Source organism: Trichosurus vulpecula, chromosome 9 (assembly GCF_011100635.1).
Source record: "Trichosurus vulpecula isolate mTriVul1 chromosome 9, mTriVul1.pri, whole genome shotgun sequence".
NCBI lineage: Eukaryota > Metazoa > Chordata > Mammalia > Diprotodontia > Phalangeridae > Trichosurus > Trichosurus vulpecula.
In genome coordinates, this window is record NC_050581.1 from 20737923 (window position 1) to 20759348 (window position 21426).

Genomic DNA, 21426 nt, shown 5'->3' on the forward strand with positions numbered 1-21426 from the left:
TTGGTTAGTACAGAGGAAAAGTTGTTGGTCCTGCCATAAAGGTAGACTGAAGCCTATATGCTGTCATTCCCTTACATGGTCTGGTACGGTAACGACAATGGTCAAGGTCAAGCTAACCAGAATATACAATGATTTTAACACAGTAGTGATTGGAAAGGCAAAAAGTCAATGTTAAAACTTTCATATTTCTCTTTGCTCCTTAGATTAGTATAGCATGTCCTGTTCCTTCTATATGCGAACATTTAAAGATAAAAATGTGGCCTGCACATTTGCTCAGGTAACAATTGATTTAGAAGTTTTTCTAATTCTTCAAATCAACCTCACAAAATTACTTGTTTTTAGTTTGATGTTTATGTTTTTTTAAAAAAAAATCATCGGAGAGACTTTCAGCCAGAATTTCTTTTTAAAAACATATTTTATACTTTAAAACTCTTATAGTAGCATTTCAGAACGTACTACTAAGATTGTAAGCATTTTTTTCTTAATCAAATGTTAACTAGACTTGAAATATATCACATTCTGAAGGTAATTCGCTGGTAATTACAGTTACAATTTATAGATTATATAAATATGGTAATTATAAATAATGTCCAAGAATAAAATAACTATGGATTAAAAGGTTATGTAAATGAGGCTGAATCGTTCCCGTCATTTCCTAAACTCTGCAAGTCTTTAAAAGGGCTAGGACTGTGTCTTATGTAACTTTGCATCTTTCATAGTCAATAAAAATTTGCCGAACAAATGAAAAAATTAGAAGTGGAATAGTAGGAATTGGCATATGTTTACATGAGATAAGAAACTATTCATTTAAAATAGAATTTTGTATAATAAAATATTTCTGCAAGTACTTATCTGATATTACTGGAATTCCATATTTTAATGTCAAAAATATATTTTGTAATATTTACTCTTAGTTTATCAGTATTACTATTCATCATCATGATCGTAATTATCAAGTATGTATTTAGTGCACAGAAGGTAAAGGGTACTGGACTAAGTGTTTTCGAAGGTTGGACAATTTTGATGAATTATATTTCTTGCCTTCAGAAGTATTACAGATGCTGTTATGAGATAAGGACATATTTGTTATTTTAGGATAATACATAAACACAAATAGTATGTTCATCTCTAAGTTTTCTACAAGTTCTAGTTAATAGGGGTCACATTAATGTCAACATCTTTTATTCATTTATATTAACCACCTAGAAAGGCAGCATAACAGAGGGGATAACAGAATGTCCTTAAACTCAGGATGACATGGGTTAAAATCTTTCCCCCAACAAATACTATCTGTGTGGCTTTGGGTACATCAGTGAACCCTGGCAACCAGGCAACCCTCTAAGGCTACAAATTTCACAGCAGATGCCAATTTCAGTAGCAACTCCCTAAATCAAAGAAAACATAGGTCTGGTACAAAAAATGCATCTACTATGTACAATATAGGATGCTAGAAAGGGCATTGACAACCTGTAGTATATACTGAGAAAGGGGACAAGAATGGTGATGATGGTGATGAGACTGAAGACCATGCCATATGAATGAACTGGGAATGTTTAGCACAGAGAAAAGAAGTCTTGCAGAGAAATGTGACAGTCTTTTTCAAATATTTGAAGGGTTGTCATATGTAAGAGGGTTTAGACTTCTTTTGCTTAGCCTCAGAGGACAGACCTATGAGCAAAAGGAAGGAATTACAGAAAGGCTGATTGAGGAAAAACTTCTAACAATTAAGAAAGTCCAAAAGTGGAAGGGATTGGGTAGGCAGGCAGTGGGATAGCACATCACCAGAAGTCTTCAAATGGATACTGGATAATCATTGGCTTGGGATGTTACAACCTTTGTGGTCACTTCCAACTCTAAGATTTGTGTTCTAGTCCAACACCCTCATTTGACAGATGAGGAAAATGAGGACCATGAAGGATAAATGACTAACCTGAAGTCAAGTAGCTAACAGGTGACAGAGCTGAGACTAGAACCCAGGTATTCTTATTCCTATTCCCTGTTCTTTCCATGATATGGAACATCATTCTGCCTATCACCCCAAAATGTGACCTTTGGTCACCCCATAAAACTCTCTTTTAAAGCAGTTTAGTTTTCTCAAGTAGCCATGTACTTACGCTTGTCTTTCTGTAAATATTATATCCATACTTTGGGTTTCTCGATCATTTTGAGCTTTTAGCTGTGTAGATAATTAACCAGAAATGTTAGTGATAGAAAAATAACATTGAAGGCATACTATTTTTCTTTAAATATGAGGCTTGTTAGTAATGAACTAAATGATAAATTGTTAAACATAGACATCTGCTTGATGCATAAAGCTTAACAAAGTTGAAAATAAGGTTTCATTTAAAAGTAAACTACTATCCTTGCCAGATTAAGCACATTATTGGCAATAACTTTCTGGAGATGAAGAATTTTTTTCATAGATGTAATGTTTTCCTAATGAAAAACATAGTATTCTTCATTAAGTAAACAAATAATATGTATATTGGGGCCCAATGAGTCATTGACAGATTTTTTAAATTCAAGTTTAAAAAAATCTCAAAATTTCCCTCAAGATAGTGATCTATATACTCACTTTACTTTGCTCCTACAGATACAACCAAAAGTTCAAGTTTGCCACAAACAATTTTGCAATGTTATTTTTTTGATTTACTATTAAAGCTGTAGACTTTAATAAATGAATTGTGTTCTCTTTATTATAACTTCAAAAATACTCTAGTTGAATAATTAGTGTTTTTAAAAGAACCCAAAATGAATTAAGTGAACCAAAATCTAAGAAGAACCCAAACTCTAATAACTATTTCAAAATTTCAAAGACCTGTGATTTGGGAGATACAGGTTATCCCTACATCAACGCAGAGAGCATAATCCCTACAATATAACATAACAAAAGATACTGAAGCAAAACTGTGGCTGAAAAATTTACTGCCTGGTGATGAGCATCTCTTAGACCTGAGTTTGGACAACACATAAACAATCAATAACTAGCCCCTTCTCAAAGATTTTCTGGCTTGGTTGGACCTGCCAGAGCTGATGCTCCACTGGTATGGCTTAACGTTCCCAAGATCCCACCGCTGTACCATAATGAGGCATCAAAACAGAACTTTAATTTTACTTCTATTTCATATATAAAACAGTCTGACTTATTTGTTTCTGGATATCCCATTCTATATTTGTCAATTTTCTCTGTTTTGTAAATGCTATATAAAGAAGAGAGGCAACATAGTATAACTGATAGAGAGCTGACCTTGGAGCCAAAAAGATCTGAGTTCTAGTAATGTACTTCTGACACATAATGGCTGTGTGACTCTAGACAAGTCTCTTAATGTTTAGTGCTCTAGTCAATTTTCTAAGACTATAAGTTACAGAACAAGTACTCCCCTGAAATGGTAGCAGCAAGTTCCTTATTCATAAGTTCCTTATACCAATGAAATCACAGATCTAGCCCCAACCTCTGTCCTCACATAAGGATAAATATTTCCATTAACCTTTTAGTTCAATTTGTGTTAAAATAATACCAGAAATAAGAAAATGAAGGCATGATAAAGTATAGAATTCTTTTCCCAAATAATGTAATAGGATGTGGGGTGGATTCAGACATGGCTTTATAGGATGAAATATCAAGGTTCCTCCACTTTTAAGAGGTTCAGATAATAGAGAGTACACAACTTAAAGACAGTGGAAATCTTTTGAAATGTTATTAGGAAACATGATTAACATTCAACTTAGAAGATGAATTATATCAGACTTTCATTGTACAGACATATTTTGTGGGAAATTATTTGACTTGCAGCATATCTGAATCTATAAAACAGGGGTCAACTGAATTATTTCATAAAGTTCATAGAGCTTTTAGCAAAAAATTATATAAATCTTACCATGTTGTAATCATTCATTACTTCTTCCATTTCTGTATTGGTGTTGAGTTTATCTACTAACTAAAAAAGACATCATGATACCATTAGTTATTAAGGGTCATCTCTGTAATTAACCAATATTACAATTAAGCAGTCTTACAAATAGTCATTTGCTTGGAGGCTTATTTTATGAAAGATGAGTATTAAAGCATTTTAAGTATCTTCTGAAAAAGAGATAGCATTAGACTATCTTAGAGAGCAAGTGGATATTTGGCTAATGCAATAACTGGCTATATTATTTAGGGTGAAGAAGTAAGCAACAGAATCCAGTCCCTCCGAAACGCTCTGCTCAGTAGCTTCTGCTCCTTAGTAAAGAGAGTTCAATCCTTGTGCAGAGAGGAGAATGGTGAAAACCTTTTGGGAGTTTGTTAAATGTGGGGTGCTAACAAGTAATTGCACAAAAGTCCAAAGAATCTGAGTTGTCTAAAACTAAAAAAAGTCCCAATAGGCAAGGTGACAAAAGGAAGACTGGCTAGGAAGACTACTTCAGAAAGGTGAAATGTGTAATGTGAAAGAAATAAATACATGAAGAGTAGCTTATTTTAACATGTTCTGTCTAGAAAATACATTAAACACTGTGATTTCTGCTTAATTGGTCTTAATAAACCAAGCACAAAATTTAACAGCTAATGTTCATTAGATTTTAAAATAAAATTATACAAGTAATATCTAAGAGGTGACTGGCAGATTTGTAAAATTATTGTACTGGTCTAAATATAAGTCACCTCCAAAAGTAAGACCTTACCCAAAAAGCTGATCTCAGTAAAAAGAAAATACATGTAGTCCACATTTAGAAATACCACCAATCAAAATTTGCTCTCAGATTTTATAAAAATCAAGTACTATTTGACTTAACATGACTAGATTTATGTGGCCTATCTTCAGATCAATATGGTAACTGCCACTTTAATAGATAATGTACCTACTGCATACTGTAATCACTTAGATGCCTAACAATAAAAAAGTTTTCTTCTTCAAAATCAAGATACCATTTGGCAAAAATTGTTTCCTCTCTACTCATAGGAAAACACGGATGAGAATTACACAGTATTGTAAAGCCAATCAGTAAGTGAAAGATCTTTCTCACTCACTGAATAGACTTCAGGTGGGGCCAACAAAGGGAGGCCTGACACAGGTCCACACCATTTCACTAACTAGATGACCAGAGCTGAGTTCTAATGAATCAGATGATGGCTAGGACTGTATAAAAAGAAAGCCCAGAAATGGGAGCAGCAGAGCAGAGAGTGGGCAAGATTCAGAAGCAGAGAGCCAGCATCAAGACAGTGCAGAGTGGCGAGTGCTAAACAAGAGAGAATTGTGGAGATCAAGGAACTCGGAGTCAGCAGAGCTGCAGGAGAGAGTGCTGAGCACAGACAGTTAGAATTCGTGAGTATTCTTGTACAAGAAGGCCCTAGTAGCGAGGGGAAGTTATACGTAAGACTTGGTTCCTTGCTATAATATTTTGCTACAATTTCCTTGTTACTACAGTTTGGTGGGCTTTTTGGTTTTGGAATATTATTGCTACAATATTAAACTGGGGGCATTGGTCCTTGGATCTGATCCTCTGGAGTCTAAATAAATGTTACACTTCCTCTGCCTTCTACCTAGAGCATTCCTTATACTTCAAGACTCCGAAACACTCAGGCACGTGCATGGCCCTCTCTGAGGTCACGAATTTTGCCTTACTGCTATAAGGATGAGCAGGCATGGGCTAATTCTGATCTCTATCACTGGAAGGACCAAAAGGAAGAGATTCATATCTTTTTAAGCATTTGTTTTAATAAAGATTTTTTCCTGTAGAAATTAATCAATTAAGGTCACTAAAAACCGACTAGTTTTATATTTATATATTTATATTTTTTAAAATTAGCATGTACACCGAAGTAGGCTTAGAGAACTATTCATTTTATTACCTTCAATTTTCATGAAGTCTGTAGCTATATATCAACTATATCTGTAATTCCATTGCCCCTTCTCAGTAGGAAAAAATTCATAGTTTTACTCTTGGTTTCCTGAGAGGCTGTTATGGATTTGGTTCCTGATAAAGAACTAAGTTGAACTTCATATATGAACATGTTAATTTGGAGCTCCAAAATATCCAATGATATTTTTCACTTTACACATATCCCTATGTCTTTTTACCTTGGAAGAAGAAGCTAAGAAAGTCTCTACCTGCTTACAGTGTGGAGAGTGCTAAGCTCCTTTCCTCTATTACATCTTGCTAGGAATGCTATCTGTTGATAAGAAAATGCAGTGTAGACAATTTTGACATCTAACAATTTCAAGTGATCAAAATTACTATCAGTTTTCATCTGTTCACAAACAACTGCCTCTCTTATTAGGAAAATATTTAATGATGAAACCATCTTTGGATTAAAAGACAGAATAGCTTATAATATATTTAAAAGGCAAATCATGCAATAAGAATTATCTTGGAAAGGGATAATTACCATATTGTAATCGGCTAGTTGTCCTTGAAATTCTTTGATTTCAACAGCTAAAGTCTCTGCCCTGTACACATGAAAAAAAAATCCACACATTAAAAAACATAATTTATGAAAATGGGTTGTAGTAGAAACTGAGAGACCAGAGTTTTTTCTAGTCCTAGGTATTTTTGTATAATACCTGTTTTTCAAAATGCTTCTCACGAACATTGCAAAATGTGCTATTATTCCACCATCCTGTAGTAATACTGTCTTCCTGCCTCTCTACCTTTGTTTAAGCCAGTTCCTGTACCTAGAATGCCATCTTTCCCCTTTTCTATCCCAAAGAGACATATTTTGCAAATCCTACCTTCCCCATGACACTTTCCTGGATTACTGTAATCCACAGAAATATTTTTTCACATACGAATTCACAGAATTTGCTAACATTTAGCTGTTACTGAATCATATACTATTTCACATCTTATATCATCTTACATTGTTAGCTTTATATTTATTATTATTTATACTTAGCACTGATGTTATATTTATCATGTTTATTTTATATTTATCATATGTATTTATATTTAATGTATATATTACATGTATATTATATATAATTTATCATATTTATTTTAGCTTGTTACTTAACCTTATATAAAAATTATAGAATCAGTGACTTTAAGAAGTGGAAAGGACATCAAAGAGATCATCTAGACCCATTTCACAAGTTTATATATATATATATATAATATAAGCATATATATGTGCATATGCATGTACACATCTATACACATGTGCATATGTGCATGCATGTGTGTGTGTGTGTGTGCATGTGTGTGTGTGTATGCCAAGGCCTAGCAATATTAACTGAGTTTCCAAGGTCAAACAACTAGTCAATACGAAAGCCAGAACAGGTGCAATATCCTATCAATTAGAAAGAGAATTCTTTGGGTCGGATCTATGTCTTATCTGTCAATGTTTAGTAATATACAACTGTACATAGCAGGCACTCAATAAATATTCATTTAACTAATAGAGTTTATGATAGTAAAAAATCAGGATTGGATTCTCGTAGTATATCATATCAAACACATATGTTCTACTTATAAAAAAGGTAAACTATTGACCATTTTTTCTAGATAATATTTATGACTCACCTCTTTTCATATGACAAATACACTGAATTCTCTTGGTTGTACATTTCTATTTCCTTTTGAAGCTTATTAATTTCAGTTGTTAGTTCACTTATTTTGCTTCTACAGAAAAGAAACAGAAAAGCCTCAATGGTATTGAAAAAACTATTTAAGGTCAGTAATTATAGTTAATAATACTCTTTAGACACAATTCTTAACAATCTTACAATTATTTCTGTAATACCTCCACACACAAAAAGAAAACTCTTAAGTGGTTGTACTAAAGCAAAAATGAAGGATCCAGTGATACTCCTTAGGTGCCCATCAGAGTCTAATGATGGTATTTATGGCTCTTTAGACATACATGCTTCATTTATCAATAGAAATGGAGCAAGATTTGAACACAGTCTAGTCTCGGTCCAATTGGAACGATCTAAAGGCAGAGTTAGTAGTCAAACATGCTTATGCCTACCATCTCCCCAACTTCTGCCACCCAAAGATGTAAAATGAAGTCCTTGTCAGTTATAGTTATTATCTTCTGTTACCACTGAAAATGTTACAGAGAAAAGACAGTGATCTTCCCTTATCTGGATTCAATGTAGAGCTCTATGTGAAATTTATTATGCCAGTACTACTTCATTATATCCTTTACTGGTCTTAGCTTTTAGGTTAATCTGTAAGCTAGTCATGCTCAAGACAGAGAGAAAGTGGCAACAGAAGAACTAAAGGAAGACTGGATTCAAAGGGATTTAGAAGTAATAGAAAAAAAAGGAGTATACAAATAATGGGCCATAAGGAGAACAAAGAAATCAGGAGAGTGGAGATTACATTGTTGGGTAGATGAGATAGCAAAAAAGGCAGATGGAGAATAAATAAATGATTAGAACTAGGCATGCACTAGATGCTCAATGAGACTGACAGGTTGACTAAAACTGTGCCATCTGCCATAATAGACCTATAATACACACACACACACACACACACATATATATATATATACGTATATATATATATGTATGTATTTATAAAGCACAGCAATGATAATTTTATTAAAATTCATTACTGTTCAGTTGTGTCCAATTTTTTGTGATCCCACTTAGGGTTTTCTTGGCAAAGATACTGGAGCAGTTTGCTATTTCCTTCTCCAGCTTATTTTACAGATAAGGAAACTGAGGCAAACAGGGTTAAGTGATCTGCCAGGGTCACACAGCTAGTAAGTGTCTCAGGCCAGATTTGAATTCAGGTCTTCCTGACTCCAGGCCTGGTGCTCTATCTACTGTGCCACTTAGCTGCCCATTATTAAAATTAAGGATTTTTTTTCCCTTTTAGAAAAGCCTACAGTGATGACCGTTTGACCCTAACTCTGCTGGCTCCTGAGGCAATTCTTCTGGGTTATGGAGGAAACAAAAACCTTGAAACATCATGAAGCCACCACCAAAGATGAGGGAGGGCAAGGTAAACCAGGCCTTGGAGGATCTTACTTGGGATACAGCAGGGGCAGGAGAAAAAGTATACCATCTGGCTATTTCCTAGTTTAACCAATTCTGTCATTACTCTCTACATTTTGGAAAGCCCAAGTCATCTTGTCTTAGTTAAACACCTATAAAGGCATGATTTTCATCCTTCAGAGGGGGAAAAAAGCTGGACTTAAAATATACAATCTACAAATAAATGCCAATTGTCCAAAAAGTCTTTGTGCAATAAGCTTAAAGCTGCACTAAGACTTTTGGGGCACCCTGTATATAAAGTTAAGAACGTTCTATTAGCTTTGCAATCCCATATTATTTTGCAGAATATCCAATGTAATGATGAATGATTTCAGGAAAAAATAACTCAGAAATAAACAGAAGCTGAATGAATTAGTAGTTTCTGTAACTATAATTTGACACGAAAATAGAGCTTACAATATCAATATTGTAGTTTTTAAAATTATTTAGCAAACAAACCTAAGTAGCCCAAGATAATAAGATTTATCCAAAATCTGCCTCTGGGGACCTAACAACAAAAATAAAAAGAATGTTAGCATTTTATTTGAAAGACAAGTTTTGCCTTAAGAAATAAATCCAAAGTATATATAAAAGTCACACTCTACTTTTCCAAAGATTGTCTTCATGCATTACCTGTCAACAAAAGGAAATAATGAAATAAAAACCAAGAAAACTAATTCTTTGAAGAAAATGCACAATTCAGTATTAAAACAAATTGTCTTCCTTTATCTCAATGGCAATTAATGTATCATTGCCATTTTAATGATAATAATAACAGCTGACATTTATATAGCACTTTAGGGTTTGTGAACAGTTTTATATACATTACATTATTTTGATCATCTCAATAGCATTGTGAAATAGGTTTTACAGCTATCAAGGTCTCCAATTTACAGATAATGAAAGGTTATCAGACTCAGAGAGGTTATATAACCAAAGGTCATAGAGTTAGTGGTCAAGACAGGATTCAAAACCATTTGCTTCCTCACTCCAAGTCCAGTGCCTTTTCCGGGATGTCACCCCACCTATAGCATTCCATATTACAGGACAATAATAAACATTTAGTTATATGTCATTATATATTATGGTATGGTAAAAATCTAAAAATAAAACCTGGTCTGCAGTTTGGATACTTAAAGGAGGTTTAATAAAGGAATCAGTCAGGTCAGTAAATAATTACAGCATTGGGCTTTTACTACAATGCATATCACTTCACACTAGGGCTAGACTTAAGAAGACCCCAGGGAGTAGGAAGACAGGCATAAAGAATCTAAAGGGAAGGATACAACCGTAGCAGCTGGTGGATACCTATAAATCAATGCCACAGCAGGGTTACTGCCAGGGCATTCAATTAAGCAAATAAGGATCATGGATGAATTTCATATTGGGGAAATCTCACTTATATGCATCTGATTGTTTTTCCATCTCTGATATCATAGGAAGGAATCTAAATTTATAGGCCAAATCTAAATTTATTACCCTATTACAAAATATTTATAGCAGCCCTTTTTGTACTACCAAAGAACTGGAAACAAAGTCAATATCCATCTATGAGGTAACAGCCTAAAAAGCTGTAGCACGTGTATATGATGGCATATAACTGCCATTTTAAAATGATGAATATGAAAGAGGCATGGGTGTGTTTGTGTGTGTATACATAGATACATACACATCTATATCTATATATACATATGAACTGATGCCAGGAAAACAATATATGTGATGATTACCACAAGTAAATGGAAAGAATGACCAAAATTAAAAGTGAAGCATACTTAATTACAACAACCAAGCTTTGCACTGAAGAAAAGGTGAGAATTCATCTATCTCCCTTCTTTGTAGAAATAGGGAACAATGGAGGTGGACCAAAGCATATTACTATTGAGTTATGGAAAATGACCTCATTTTCTTATTTTATCATATATGCATCTTGGAAATAATTCTTGGTATAAAATGAGGGCAGCTTTAGAAATTAATACACAAAAAAGGGGATTTCCAAGATGGCATTATTCATCTTTTTCTACCCATCTGAAAACAAATATTTAAAGTCACAGTTAAAATCAAGACAGTTATTTGCTCAAGAGATACAACTCACATTTTCTCTTTTCTCTGGTCCCTCACTTATTTCTCTATACTTTATTGGCTGTCTCATTGTTCTCATGAATTCGAGTATCACTTCCATCTAAATCTACATATGTAGCCCCTATCTCTTTCCTGAGCTCCATTCTTGCATCTCAAATTGCTCTCTGGACAATTTCTACCTGGATATTCACGGATATCTTAAACTCAACATGTCCAAAAGAGGGACTATCTTTCCCCAGAAATCCACCCTTCCTCCTTACTTCTTTACTTCTTTCAAAGGCACCAGCATTCTTCCTATCACCTAGGTTGAAAACCACGGAGTCCTATTTGATTTGTCATTCTTCCTCACCTTGGCCTCTGCTCTCCACCCCCAATATCAAAATGTTTTCCAAGTCTTGTAGTATAGAGATCCACCCATCTATCTACCTATCTATCTATCTATCCATCTATCCAAAACACCTCTTGCATTCTTGCATTCATCTCCTTTCCACTAAAACAGCAATGCTCCAGTTCAGGCCCTCATCATATCTTAAATGGGCTATTGTAATAGCCTCTTAAATGTTTTCTCTAATTCTAGTTTCTCTGTACTCTACTCTATCCTTCAATATAACTGCTAAGTTGATATTCCCAATGCGTATGTCTGCCTTTCCCATTAGTGAGTATTTCCTGGAACCTCCATTTTAGGGAAGGAGACAGACTAGTAATTACTCATTGCCTCTTCTGCCATTGGTGAGTTTGCCCTAGAACCTCCGTTTTGAGGAAAGGCCCAGAGCAGCCATCCCTCATTTTCTCTGCTTAGTCACCATACCTCCACAGAGGCACCTCCTTCTTCCCTTCTCCCTTTCAGCTTCTCTTTTACATAATAATGTCTTCCCCCATTAGAATATAAGCTTCTTGAAGACAAGGACTGTCTAAGCATATAGTGGGTGCTTAGTAAATATGTGTTGATTGACTTATCATGTTACTGTTCTCTGCTCAAAAGGAAGAAAGGCAGGGAAGAAGAAAGGGAAAGGAGGTATGCCAGACACACTGCGCTAATATTATCTCATTTGTCCTAATAACAACTCTTGGAGGTAGGTGTTATTATCTCCATTTTACAGCTGAAGAAACTAAAAAAGAGAGATATTAAGTGATTTACACAGGGTCACAGAGCTAATATGTATCTGAGACTAAATTTGAACTCCAGTCTTTCTCACTCCAGATCTAGAGTTTTACCCACTGTGCCACCCAGTTTCTTCTATCAATCAAATTGAGTCAATGAGTATTGACTAAGCACAGTGACAGGCACTGCACTAAACACTGGGAATACAAAGAAAGAAAAAAATTAACTCTCCCTTTGAAGAGCTCACAGTCTACTGGAAGAGACAACATGCCAACCAGTAGGTATATACACTAAGTATACAAGATAAATTGGAGATAATCTCAGAGGGAAGGCATTAATACTAAGAAGAGCTAGGAAAGGCTTCCAGTAGAAGATCAAATAAGACTTGAAAGAAATCAGGGAAGCCAGGAGGCAGAGGTGAAGAATAAAATAATTCCCAGCATAAGGACAAGACAGGAAAAATGCACAGAGTAGAGAGATAGTACTTCTTGTGCAAGGGACAAGGAGGCCAATGTCATAGGATTACAAAATACCTGGAAGAAAGCAAGGGGTAAGAAGACTGGAAAGGTAGGAAGGGGCCAAGTTATGAAGGGCTTTAAATTCAAACAGGGGATTTACATTTGATTCTGGAATAGTAGTAGTAGAAAGTCACTGGAGTTTACTCAATAAGGGTGGACACTGTCAAGCCTGAGCATTAGGGAGATAAATCTGATAGTTTAGTGGAGATATGGATGGGAGTGGGGAAAGATCTGAGGCAGAGAGATGAATGAGAAGGCTACTGTAGTAATACTAACATGAGGGGATGAGGGCCTACACTAGAGTGGTTATAGTATCAGAGGAGAGAAAATGGTTTAAATAAGAAATAACACAAAAGTAAAATCAATAGAACTTGGCAACGTATTGGAAATAAAGGGTAAGAAGAATGAGAAGTGGAAGACACAACTAGGTTGTGAGCCTTGGTGACTGGGGGATGGTGGTGCCCTTGATGGTAATATGGGAGTTAGGAAATGGGGAAGATTTGGAGGAAAAGATAATGAGTTCAGGTTTGGACAGGTTGAGTTTAAGATGTCCAGTTTGAAGTGTCCAACAGGCAGTTGGAGATGGAACGCTATAAATCAGGAGAGAATCCAGGTTTATTTAGATAAATAAATCTGAGAATCAACAGAAGAGAGATGATAACTGAAAGCATGGAAGCTGATGAGATCACTAAATGAAACAGTATAAGAGATGAGAAGAAGGCTTAGGAGAGAGCCGTGGGGGACTCTCATGGTTAGTGGCCATGAGAGATGAAAGGACAGCAAAGGAGACTGTGAAGTAGTGGTCAGACAGGTAGGAAGAGAACCAGGAAAGAGCACTATCACCAAATCCTAGAGAGAAAAGAGTATCAAAGATAAGAATGTGATTGACAGTTGTATAGTTGCAGAGAAGTCAAGAATAAGAATTGAGACAAAGCCACTTAATTTGGCAAATGAAAGACCACTGATAACTTTGGAGGTATTTCAGCTGAATGATGAGGTCAGAAGATAGACTGCAGAATTAAGAAGAGAGTGAGGGGAAAAAACCAACTGTATGTGACTTTCTCAAGGAATTTAGTCACAAAAGGCAGGAGAAATATAATATGATAACTGGTGGGGATAGTCAAAAGTGAGGTTTTTTTGAAGAGGGGGAAACATGGTCATATTTGCAAACAGACGGAAAGCAGTCAGTAGAAAAGGAGAGACGTAAGCAAAAAAGGGGGTAATCTGATAAAGATGATAGGATAGCATGAGATCACTTGTGCATGCGGAGAAGTTGTGCACGGGACGGAGAAGAGTCACCCTGCATGTAAGATAGCAGTAAAGGAAGAAACAGTAGCAATAAGTATCTGAGTGATGTGATTTGAGAAGAAGGGGATAAGAAGGATTTCTCAGCAAATAGCCTCAATTTTTCAGGGAAATATGAAGTAAAATTCTTAAGCTAGTGAGTGGGGTTGGGGAAGCCATGGGAAGTTTGAGGAGTGATGGGAAATTTTGGAAAAGCTACTGCGATGAGTGGAGTACTGAATCAGTTAGGGAGATAAAAAAAGACTGCCTTGTTGCAGTGAAGGCCCACTTGAGATTAGGTAACAGAAATTGATAGTGAACCCAGTCATCATTGTTTCACAATTGTCTTTCATACTTCATTTAACACTATGTGAATAAGAGCAAAGGTAGCAAATGGTGGGAGAACCCATGGCATGGCAGGATAAGAACGATAATAGGATAAGGAGGCAAGGGAATGTAGAGAGTAGAATAATGTAGAAGTGAAATGGTTTGCCAAAGGATTAAGATGAAGACTGTAGTCAATAGAGGCGTGATGGCCTAGGAAAGAACTGAGGGCTACAATTAGAGGTTGTGATGAAAATGAAGAACAGGATTAGGAGTTAAAAGGCAAAGGAAGAAGTGCAATGACAAAAGATTATAATCAGATAAAGGAATTTCAGAGTTCATAAATATGCAAGTGGAACATTTGGGGGTGATGGCAAGATCAAGAGTATGACCATCTTTGTGAGCAGCTGAGATGGGGCGGAGGAATGGGGAAATAACTAAGTTGAAGAACTGGGAGGTTAAATTGTTTGAGGAAATATTAATCTATATGTTAAAGTCCTCCAGTAAGGGGGCAGGAAGTGGGGAGGAGATTGTGAGACAGGCATTAAACTTAGTAAGGAAGGAAAAACTGTATCCTAGAAGCAGGTCGACAACAGCTACCAAAAAGTCTTGATTGGGTAATAAATATGGATTGAATGAAGCTCAAAGAGATTACTGAGAGATGTTAGTAAACCTAGAAGTGGCAATGGGGAACACAGAATATTGCAACCAGTTGGATATGTGTGAAAGTGCAAAGTGTGTAAAGGAAGGCTAGGACTAGGTAAGCTGTGTCATCAAGAGGAAGCCAGATGTCATTGAATAAGAGTGAAAAGAGAAAGGGGTGTTGCTATAGCCAAGCTGCATGAGTCTTCCTTTCTTCCCCACAATTTCATTCTGATATATTAATGTGGTACTGAAATATCTTGTCTACTCAACCTAAAAGATACCTTTCATTCCAGTTTTCATTCCACTTAAGCCTTGCTGTGTTACTGGACGATCTGCAACTTTTATTTGAGAAGCCAATACTCCTCCAGGTCCCATGGTACCACTTCGAGAGGCAGGTCTTGATGTACCAGGTGGCATCTAAAAAAACCCAAGAATTTTCTTTAATAATGTAATATACTTCCACTGATACATGAAATCAAAATGAAAAAAAAATTTTAATTCAGGTGATTCGATGGTGTGCATGCCATAATAGTCTGTCACAACACTGTATAAATGTGAAGGTGTGCCCCTTTCAGATTTCTGCAAATATGTAGGTAAGGGGCAAACACAGAGACGATACAATATAAGGGTAAAACCCTTTCAGGTGTGATTGAATCATTCAGTAACTTGCAAAGTAGTTCATTTGCATATATAAAAATCCAACAAACAATGAACTTGCTCCAAGGGCAGAGAATAATAAAGAAATAATTTTCTTTATTCCCATTATTCACTGTCATTCATTTTCAAATAATAATAGAACCCTAAAGTTAAAACAACCAACTGGGGAACTCAGAACCCCAGAGTTGTTTAGTCATTGTTGGTCAAATGCTTGTTGTTTAGCTGTTGCCTAGTGTGAAAAGAGATGGAAGTTAGGGAAACATACTGCACTGTGACCATAAATTAGAGGGGGAGCTGTTAACACAGCGACCTAGCTTTGAACCAGAGAGTTATCTGAGGGGAAGGTTAAATCTCCACTCTCCCATCTCCTTGCCTGGGAGATGGTGTAACACCAATCAATACAGCACACTGAGGGCTACTGCTGTGGACACACGGACACACACACACACACACACACACACACACACACACACACACATTTAGGGTCGAATCCCACAGTAAAATGAACTCTCTATTTACATAAAACTAAATCTTATTCAAGAACATTCATAGCAACATAACAACTTATTACCAGGGTGGCCACATGGCCTTAAACAAAACATATCATTCAGTATATAACATACTGTTTCAAAATACTTGTTTATACAATCACATCCCCAGGCCAGTCTTCCTTTAAAGTCCAGCCCTATAACCAGTAGGTTATAATCCGCTCAATCCAGTGTCCAAGTAAAGTCCTCCTGGGGGTGTGTCCTTCTCCAGAGTCCAAGTCTTAACAGTGCTCCAGTCCTGCCCCCACTTCCAAGTCCTGAGGGGCAGTTGGGCAACAAACTTTTCATCTTGACCTATGGTTTAATTCTGAGTCCCTTGGCTGAATGCTCCCAGCTTCTGTCTGGAGCCTGCCACAGGCAGCTCTCTGCTGCTGCTCTATGTCTCACCTCACTGTTCCCCTTAAGCTCTGCCTCTGGCCACAGCCTTGGCTCAGAGAAGTTCAAAAGAAACTTCTCCCTTTGCTCCTTTGTTATTTCTACAGGAGCTTTGGCTACCAAAAAATAACACAATGACTGAGAAACAACAGACAACTATCTCAGTTTCACCAAACCCCATCGCTATGCAAGCTCCTGCTGCTCAGCAAGTTTCTGCCACTGCCACTGCTGCTGCTGCTGCCAGCTCTCCCAACACTCAAAGCTCATTTTCCTACTCACGCTCGTTCTCTTCTTCTTCTTTCTTCTTCCTCTTCTTCACACTTCATGCTCAATGCTCAATGCTCATTTTCTTCTTCTGGGTTCACATTCATGGGGGGGAGGGGCTTTACACAATAGCTACCCAGAGGCTAGTAGTCTTCTCAAGAGTTCTCAGGCAAAGCATTCTTCCCATGAGTGAGCCCTGAGATGATATCAATCTTCCAGCTTATATACAGGTTTTACTCAGCATTTGATTGGCTCAGCTCAGAGAGCACCAAAACTCAGCACCTGACTGGCTTAGTGGCCCAAAGACATGAAAGCCCATGAGCCTTAGCACTTAATTGGCTTAGTGCCCAAAGGCCTGAGTGCCTCAGGACTTAATGTGTTACAGCTCTGGATTACCAGGGTTCAGGGGTGTAGGGTGTATTCAGGGTGGGCTGCTACCTCTGTTGTGATGGCTACCAAGCCAAAGTATCCACCTGTTCCACCTGATGATCATTAATATCATTTAATATCATTTTTGTAACTTTCAGTAAGGACCAGAATCTGAATTAATGATCAACTAGAAGAAGAGCCTGGACCTAAGCTTCTTTGTTCTCTGAGTTTATCCAGAGAATACCCTTCCTATGTCAACAAGGCCAGATAGGGCTGACTTAAAAGCATTCTTTTCTCTGTCCAATTAGCCACTAAGGATGAGACCCTTAACCTGAGAAAACTATCTTGAATAATGTGACTTTTTCTTATCTTAATATTTTATAGGCATATACTATGTTATGGAATGTTAATGGTAAATTAAACACAGAGATCCTGGGTTGTAACTCCAATTGACACTTTGTCAACTATCCTGACTTACTGTATTTACAACCTATTCTATTAAGGAAAATCCTTATCTTGTATCATGATTAAATATACATGGGGATCATAAAAGTGAAGTAATGACGGAGCCATTACATAGCGCAGCGGCGGCGGCAGTACGAGCGAGCAAGCAGCCGCACGGCCAAGATGTGTGACTTCACGGAGGATCAGACCGCAGAGTTCAAGGAGGCCTTCCAGCTGTTTGACCGAACAGGGGATGGAAAGATCTTATACAGCCAGTGTGGGGACGTGATGCGAGCCCTGGGCCAGAATCCTACCAATGCTGAGGTGCTCAAGGTCTTAGGGAATCCCAAGAGTGATGAGATGAATGTGAAGGTGCTGGACTTTGAACACTTTCTGCCAATGCTGCAGACCGTAGCAAAGAATAAGGACCAGGGCACATATGAAGACTATGTAGAAGGGCTTCGGGTGTTTGATAAGGAAGGGAACGGCACAGTCATGGGGGCTGAAATACGACACGTCCTCATCACCCTGGGTGAGAAGATGACAGAGGAAGAAGTGGAAGTGTTGGTGGCAGGGCATGAAGACAGCAATGGTTGTATCAACTATGAAGAGCTAGTCCGGATGGTGCTGAATGGCTGAGACCAACTCCTCTTTCCACAAAGAACCCCTTAACTTTCTCAGTGTGAAAATCATCCTCTTGCCCCTGAAGCAACTAACTACATTTTCAGGGTTACCAACATCCTTACTTCCAACCCCCACCATAAAATATGTCCTCTTTGGCCTATTTGCTCTCTGCTTTCACCAAATAAAACTTGCTAACTGCTCCTAAAAAAAAAAAAAAAAAAAAATAAAAGTGAAGTAATGCAGGCATGCTGAGTTTGTTAAAGAAAAGGGTATATAAGCTTTCTCATTTCTTTGTTCAGGCAGTCAGACTTTGTCTGGCCCCATACATGCATGTATGTATCTGCTGGCTTAAGGGAATAAATGAATAAGTAATATAAATCTTTCTATCACCCAGCCTGTTGTCTCCTTTAACCAAACTTCTCAGGTCAACAGTTATGGTGCTGTGAACTCCAGATGGAAACAATGGAACCGGGACAAAGAAGTGCAGCCCAATCTTGCCAACGCTTCAGGTGCCTCAGGATTCATTTTTCCTGGAATCTTGGGCTTGACAAGGTCGGGGTAAGTTGTCCCTATTCCCAGCTTCCAGAAAGGACTCCCATGGGTTTGGTTGCAGTCTGAAATTCCCTTTAAGCTAGCTCTGGGGGCAGGCATCAAATCTGCGATAAAACGCAGGATCTGCGGTAAGATGCACGGAGATCCCCTGGAAATACTGATCGATCTAGGAAAAATTTGCTATGGGTCAATCAAAAAATAAAATTAGAAATCCAGCCGATAAGACCCCAGCTTCTTATGTGTCAAGCCATTATCAACCAGGTGATCACAAATACTGCCAGCGCTAGTATTAGTTAACTAAAGATAGCCCCGAATTTATGCTGGCCACAATGGGGCTCTTTTGACCAGTTGAAATTACTTTGTCTTAAAACCAAATTAAGTTTAAAGGCCAACAAAACATCAAACCAGGAGTGGGAATGTTTTCATTGTTGGTTTGCTGAGATGGCTGAGCAAGAACAAAAGGCAGAAGCCTCTTCCCTTAAGGCTCCCAAAGCTGCTAATTTCCTCCACCTCACTCTCCCCTCTTTTCCAACAGCTCCAATTCTAGCTGTTCCTTTGCTCTTTCTGCCCTATTCCTCACCTCCTTCCTGCCTCCTTTCCCTTAAAAGGCTCTGATTCGGGGGAGGATAAATTCACTTTGTCCTTACTCCTTGCCTTCCCTTACCTTCCCTAGCCCTCCTCCATCTCCCCTTTCTTCCCCCCTTCCTAAGGGCTGTTTTTGAGAAGGACACCTACGCTCTGGATATAGGATATGGAGAGCCAGAAAAAAATCAGCAATGCCAAAGCTTCCCCCAAAGACCACAGGGGTGTTAATATCCAATTCATGAAAGCCTCCAATTCCCTCTGTTGTTAAATTCTGAGCTCAATTTGTATTCGTCCTGTTAATTGTCAATTTGTCTGTCAGTGTATGTGTGTGTGTGTGCTGTAAAATGAGTCTATTACCTTGTAAAATTTGAAATGCAAGCAGCCAGAGATTTCTAAGGCTACGGCTAGGGAAACAAAGACTCTTTTCCTTGTAATTTCTGGTCTGGAATTACAATGGAAATAGACCTAAAACTTTTTAGTAGATTCTGGGAATAATCATTAAAAAGTTTGGAAACTGATTAGTTGGATTTGGGGAGTGAACTCCTGAGGTTGTAAATCACTCCAGGAGCTCACTCTTGCTGAAATACCTCCTCCCAATGCTGATCACTTATCGTTCCCCACTCCCTCTCCAGAGTTAAGAGAATATCTGTGTGGGAAATTTAAACAGCCACAAGGATTCCAGTTAAGTCCACTCATCCCAGATCAGATTAAGAGAAGAGAATGAAGGAGAACTGTAGGGAAAAACTTAAATCACTCTTCCCCACCTGGCAAAAGGAGGGGAGGGGCAGGAATTCACAGACTGGTAACACTCTGACAGTCCTGTGCCCCTGGGTACCTTGTAGCCCATCTTTTTGGTAAAGCTTGGAAATGTCACCTACGTCCTATGCCTTATGCCCATCCTGTCCCAGCAGCTGCAGACTGCCCTAGGCTCAGTAACTTCTGCAGTTGTGGGGGAAGGGCAAGGTAGATGGATTTGGACTGTGGTTAGCTTTATCTTAAACTCTGCCTCCAAGAATTGTCATCACTGAGAAAACAGCCTCTGCTCTTGGTAAACTCCACACTTCTCTGTTCCAATTACAAAACTGAATTTTTATCTCTGTTTGACCTGTTTCCTGATTTGTAAAGGGAAAATAATAATGGTGGTTGTTACGGGATCAAAATGATATAATAATTTCAAAATGCTTAACATCATGACTGGCATATGTTAGAAACAACATTATTTTCGTAATTATTAACTTTGAAGTGGTTTTTAAATACCAGAAGTAATAAGTTGAAAAATTTCTATATGTGATCATCTGGAAATACAATTGATGTCATCTGAAGTTTATTGTTTCTGTATTTCTAAAATTATATTGTATTTCTAACATTCTCTTGGATTGTGAAATTTGAGAAGACTATTATGTGGTAGAAATAATATTATACCAATTTTTAATCTGATTTTGATATATGTGAATTGGATTTTTAAAAGGATGTGATAAAAATTTGATGGTTTGGAATTGTTATCTTTGGTTATAACAAGTGATAATTAATAATACTGATATTTACTATGAGAGCAGATTTTCCATGTGAAAACTTTTCTATTATGAGAATATATCTAGGGGTTTAAAGTTATAGTTTCAATATATTAATGATGAGATGAAAGATTCTCTGTGCAAGGAGATTAAAAAAATGCATTCAACTAAATTGATAATGGGTTGTTTCAAGTTTTCAATACATAATAATATTTTGGGCATTGTTACATTTCCAAATTGTGTAATTTGGCAAACAGCAATCAGTGTCAGCAATATTGAAAAAAAAAAGCAACTCCTCCTGTGTTACATTAAGATGTTAGATTAAGAAAAAAATAGGGGTGTGATTTTCAAGCCTGTTTCATCTAAGGAAAGGCCTGGTAAACTTTGTTACTGTGATAAGGTTAATTTAATTGGGTATGTTCTTTTTAACTTATAGAAACTAAGTGTCCTCTACATTACAACATCTTTTAGACTAAGGAACTTTGTAATATCTAGGAATTCTGTATACTACTTTGAGAATGAGGACATTTTGCACCAACTTAGATTTAATGAATTCCAGTATTTAAAGGTTTATTTTGC

The 21426-nt window shown here is 37.1% G+C and overlaps 2 protein-coding genes across 2 annotated transcripts in view; one reads left to right on the plus strand and one right to left on the minus strand.

Moving 5' to 3' along the window:
- IFT74 (intraflagellar transport 74) overlaps nucleotides 1-21426 on the minus strand; it is a 171317-nt gene that overhangs the window by 121976 nt on the left and 27915 nt on the right. Inside the window, exons 3-8 of the mRNA XM_036739092.1 lie at nucleotides 15200-15335; nucleotides 9423-9471; nucleotides 7501-7599; nucleotides 6368-6428; nucleotides 3879-3938; nucleotides 2115-2176 (exon numbers count right to left, since the gene is read on the minus strand). Of these exons, the coding sequence (XP_036594987.1) occupies nucleotides 2115-2176; nucleotides 3879-3938; nucleotides 6368-6428; nucleotides 7501-7599; nucleotides 9423-9471; nucleotides 15200-15335 (467 nt within the window). The remainder of the gene's footprint in view (nucleotides 1-2114; nucleotides 2177-3878; nucleotides 3939-6367; nucleotides 6429-7500; nucleotides 7600-9422; nucleotides 9472-15199; nucleotides 15336-21426) is intronic.
- On the plus strand, nucleotides 17697-18401 carry LOC118831677 (myosin light polypeptide 6). Its single transcript, XM_036739094.1, has one exon. The coding sequence runs from the start codon at nucleotides 17759-17761 to the stop codon at nucleotides 18212-18214; it is 456 nt and encodes a 151-aa protein (XP_036594989.1). The 5' UTR covers nucleotides 17697-17758; the 3' UTR covers nucleotides 18215-18401.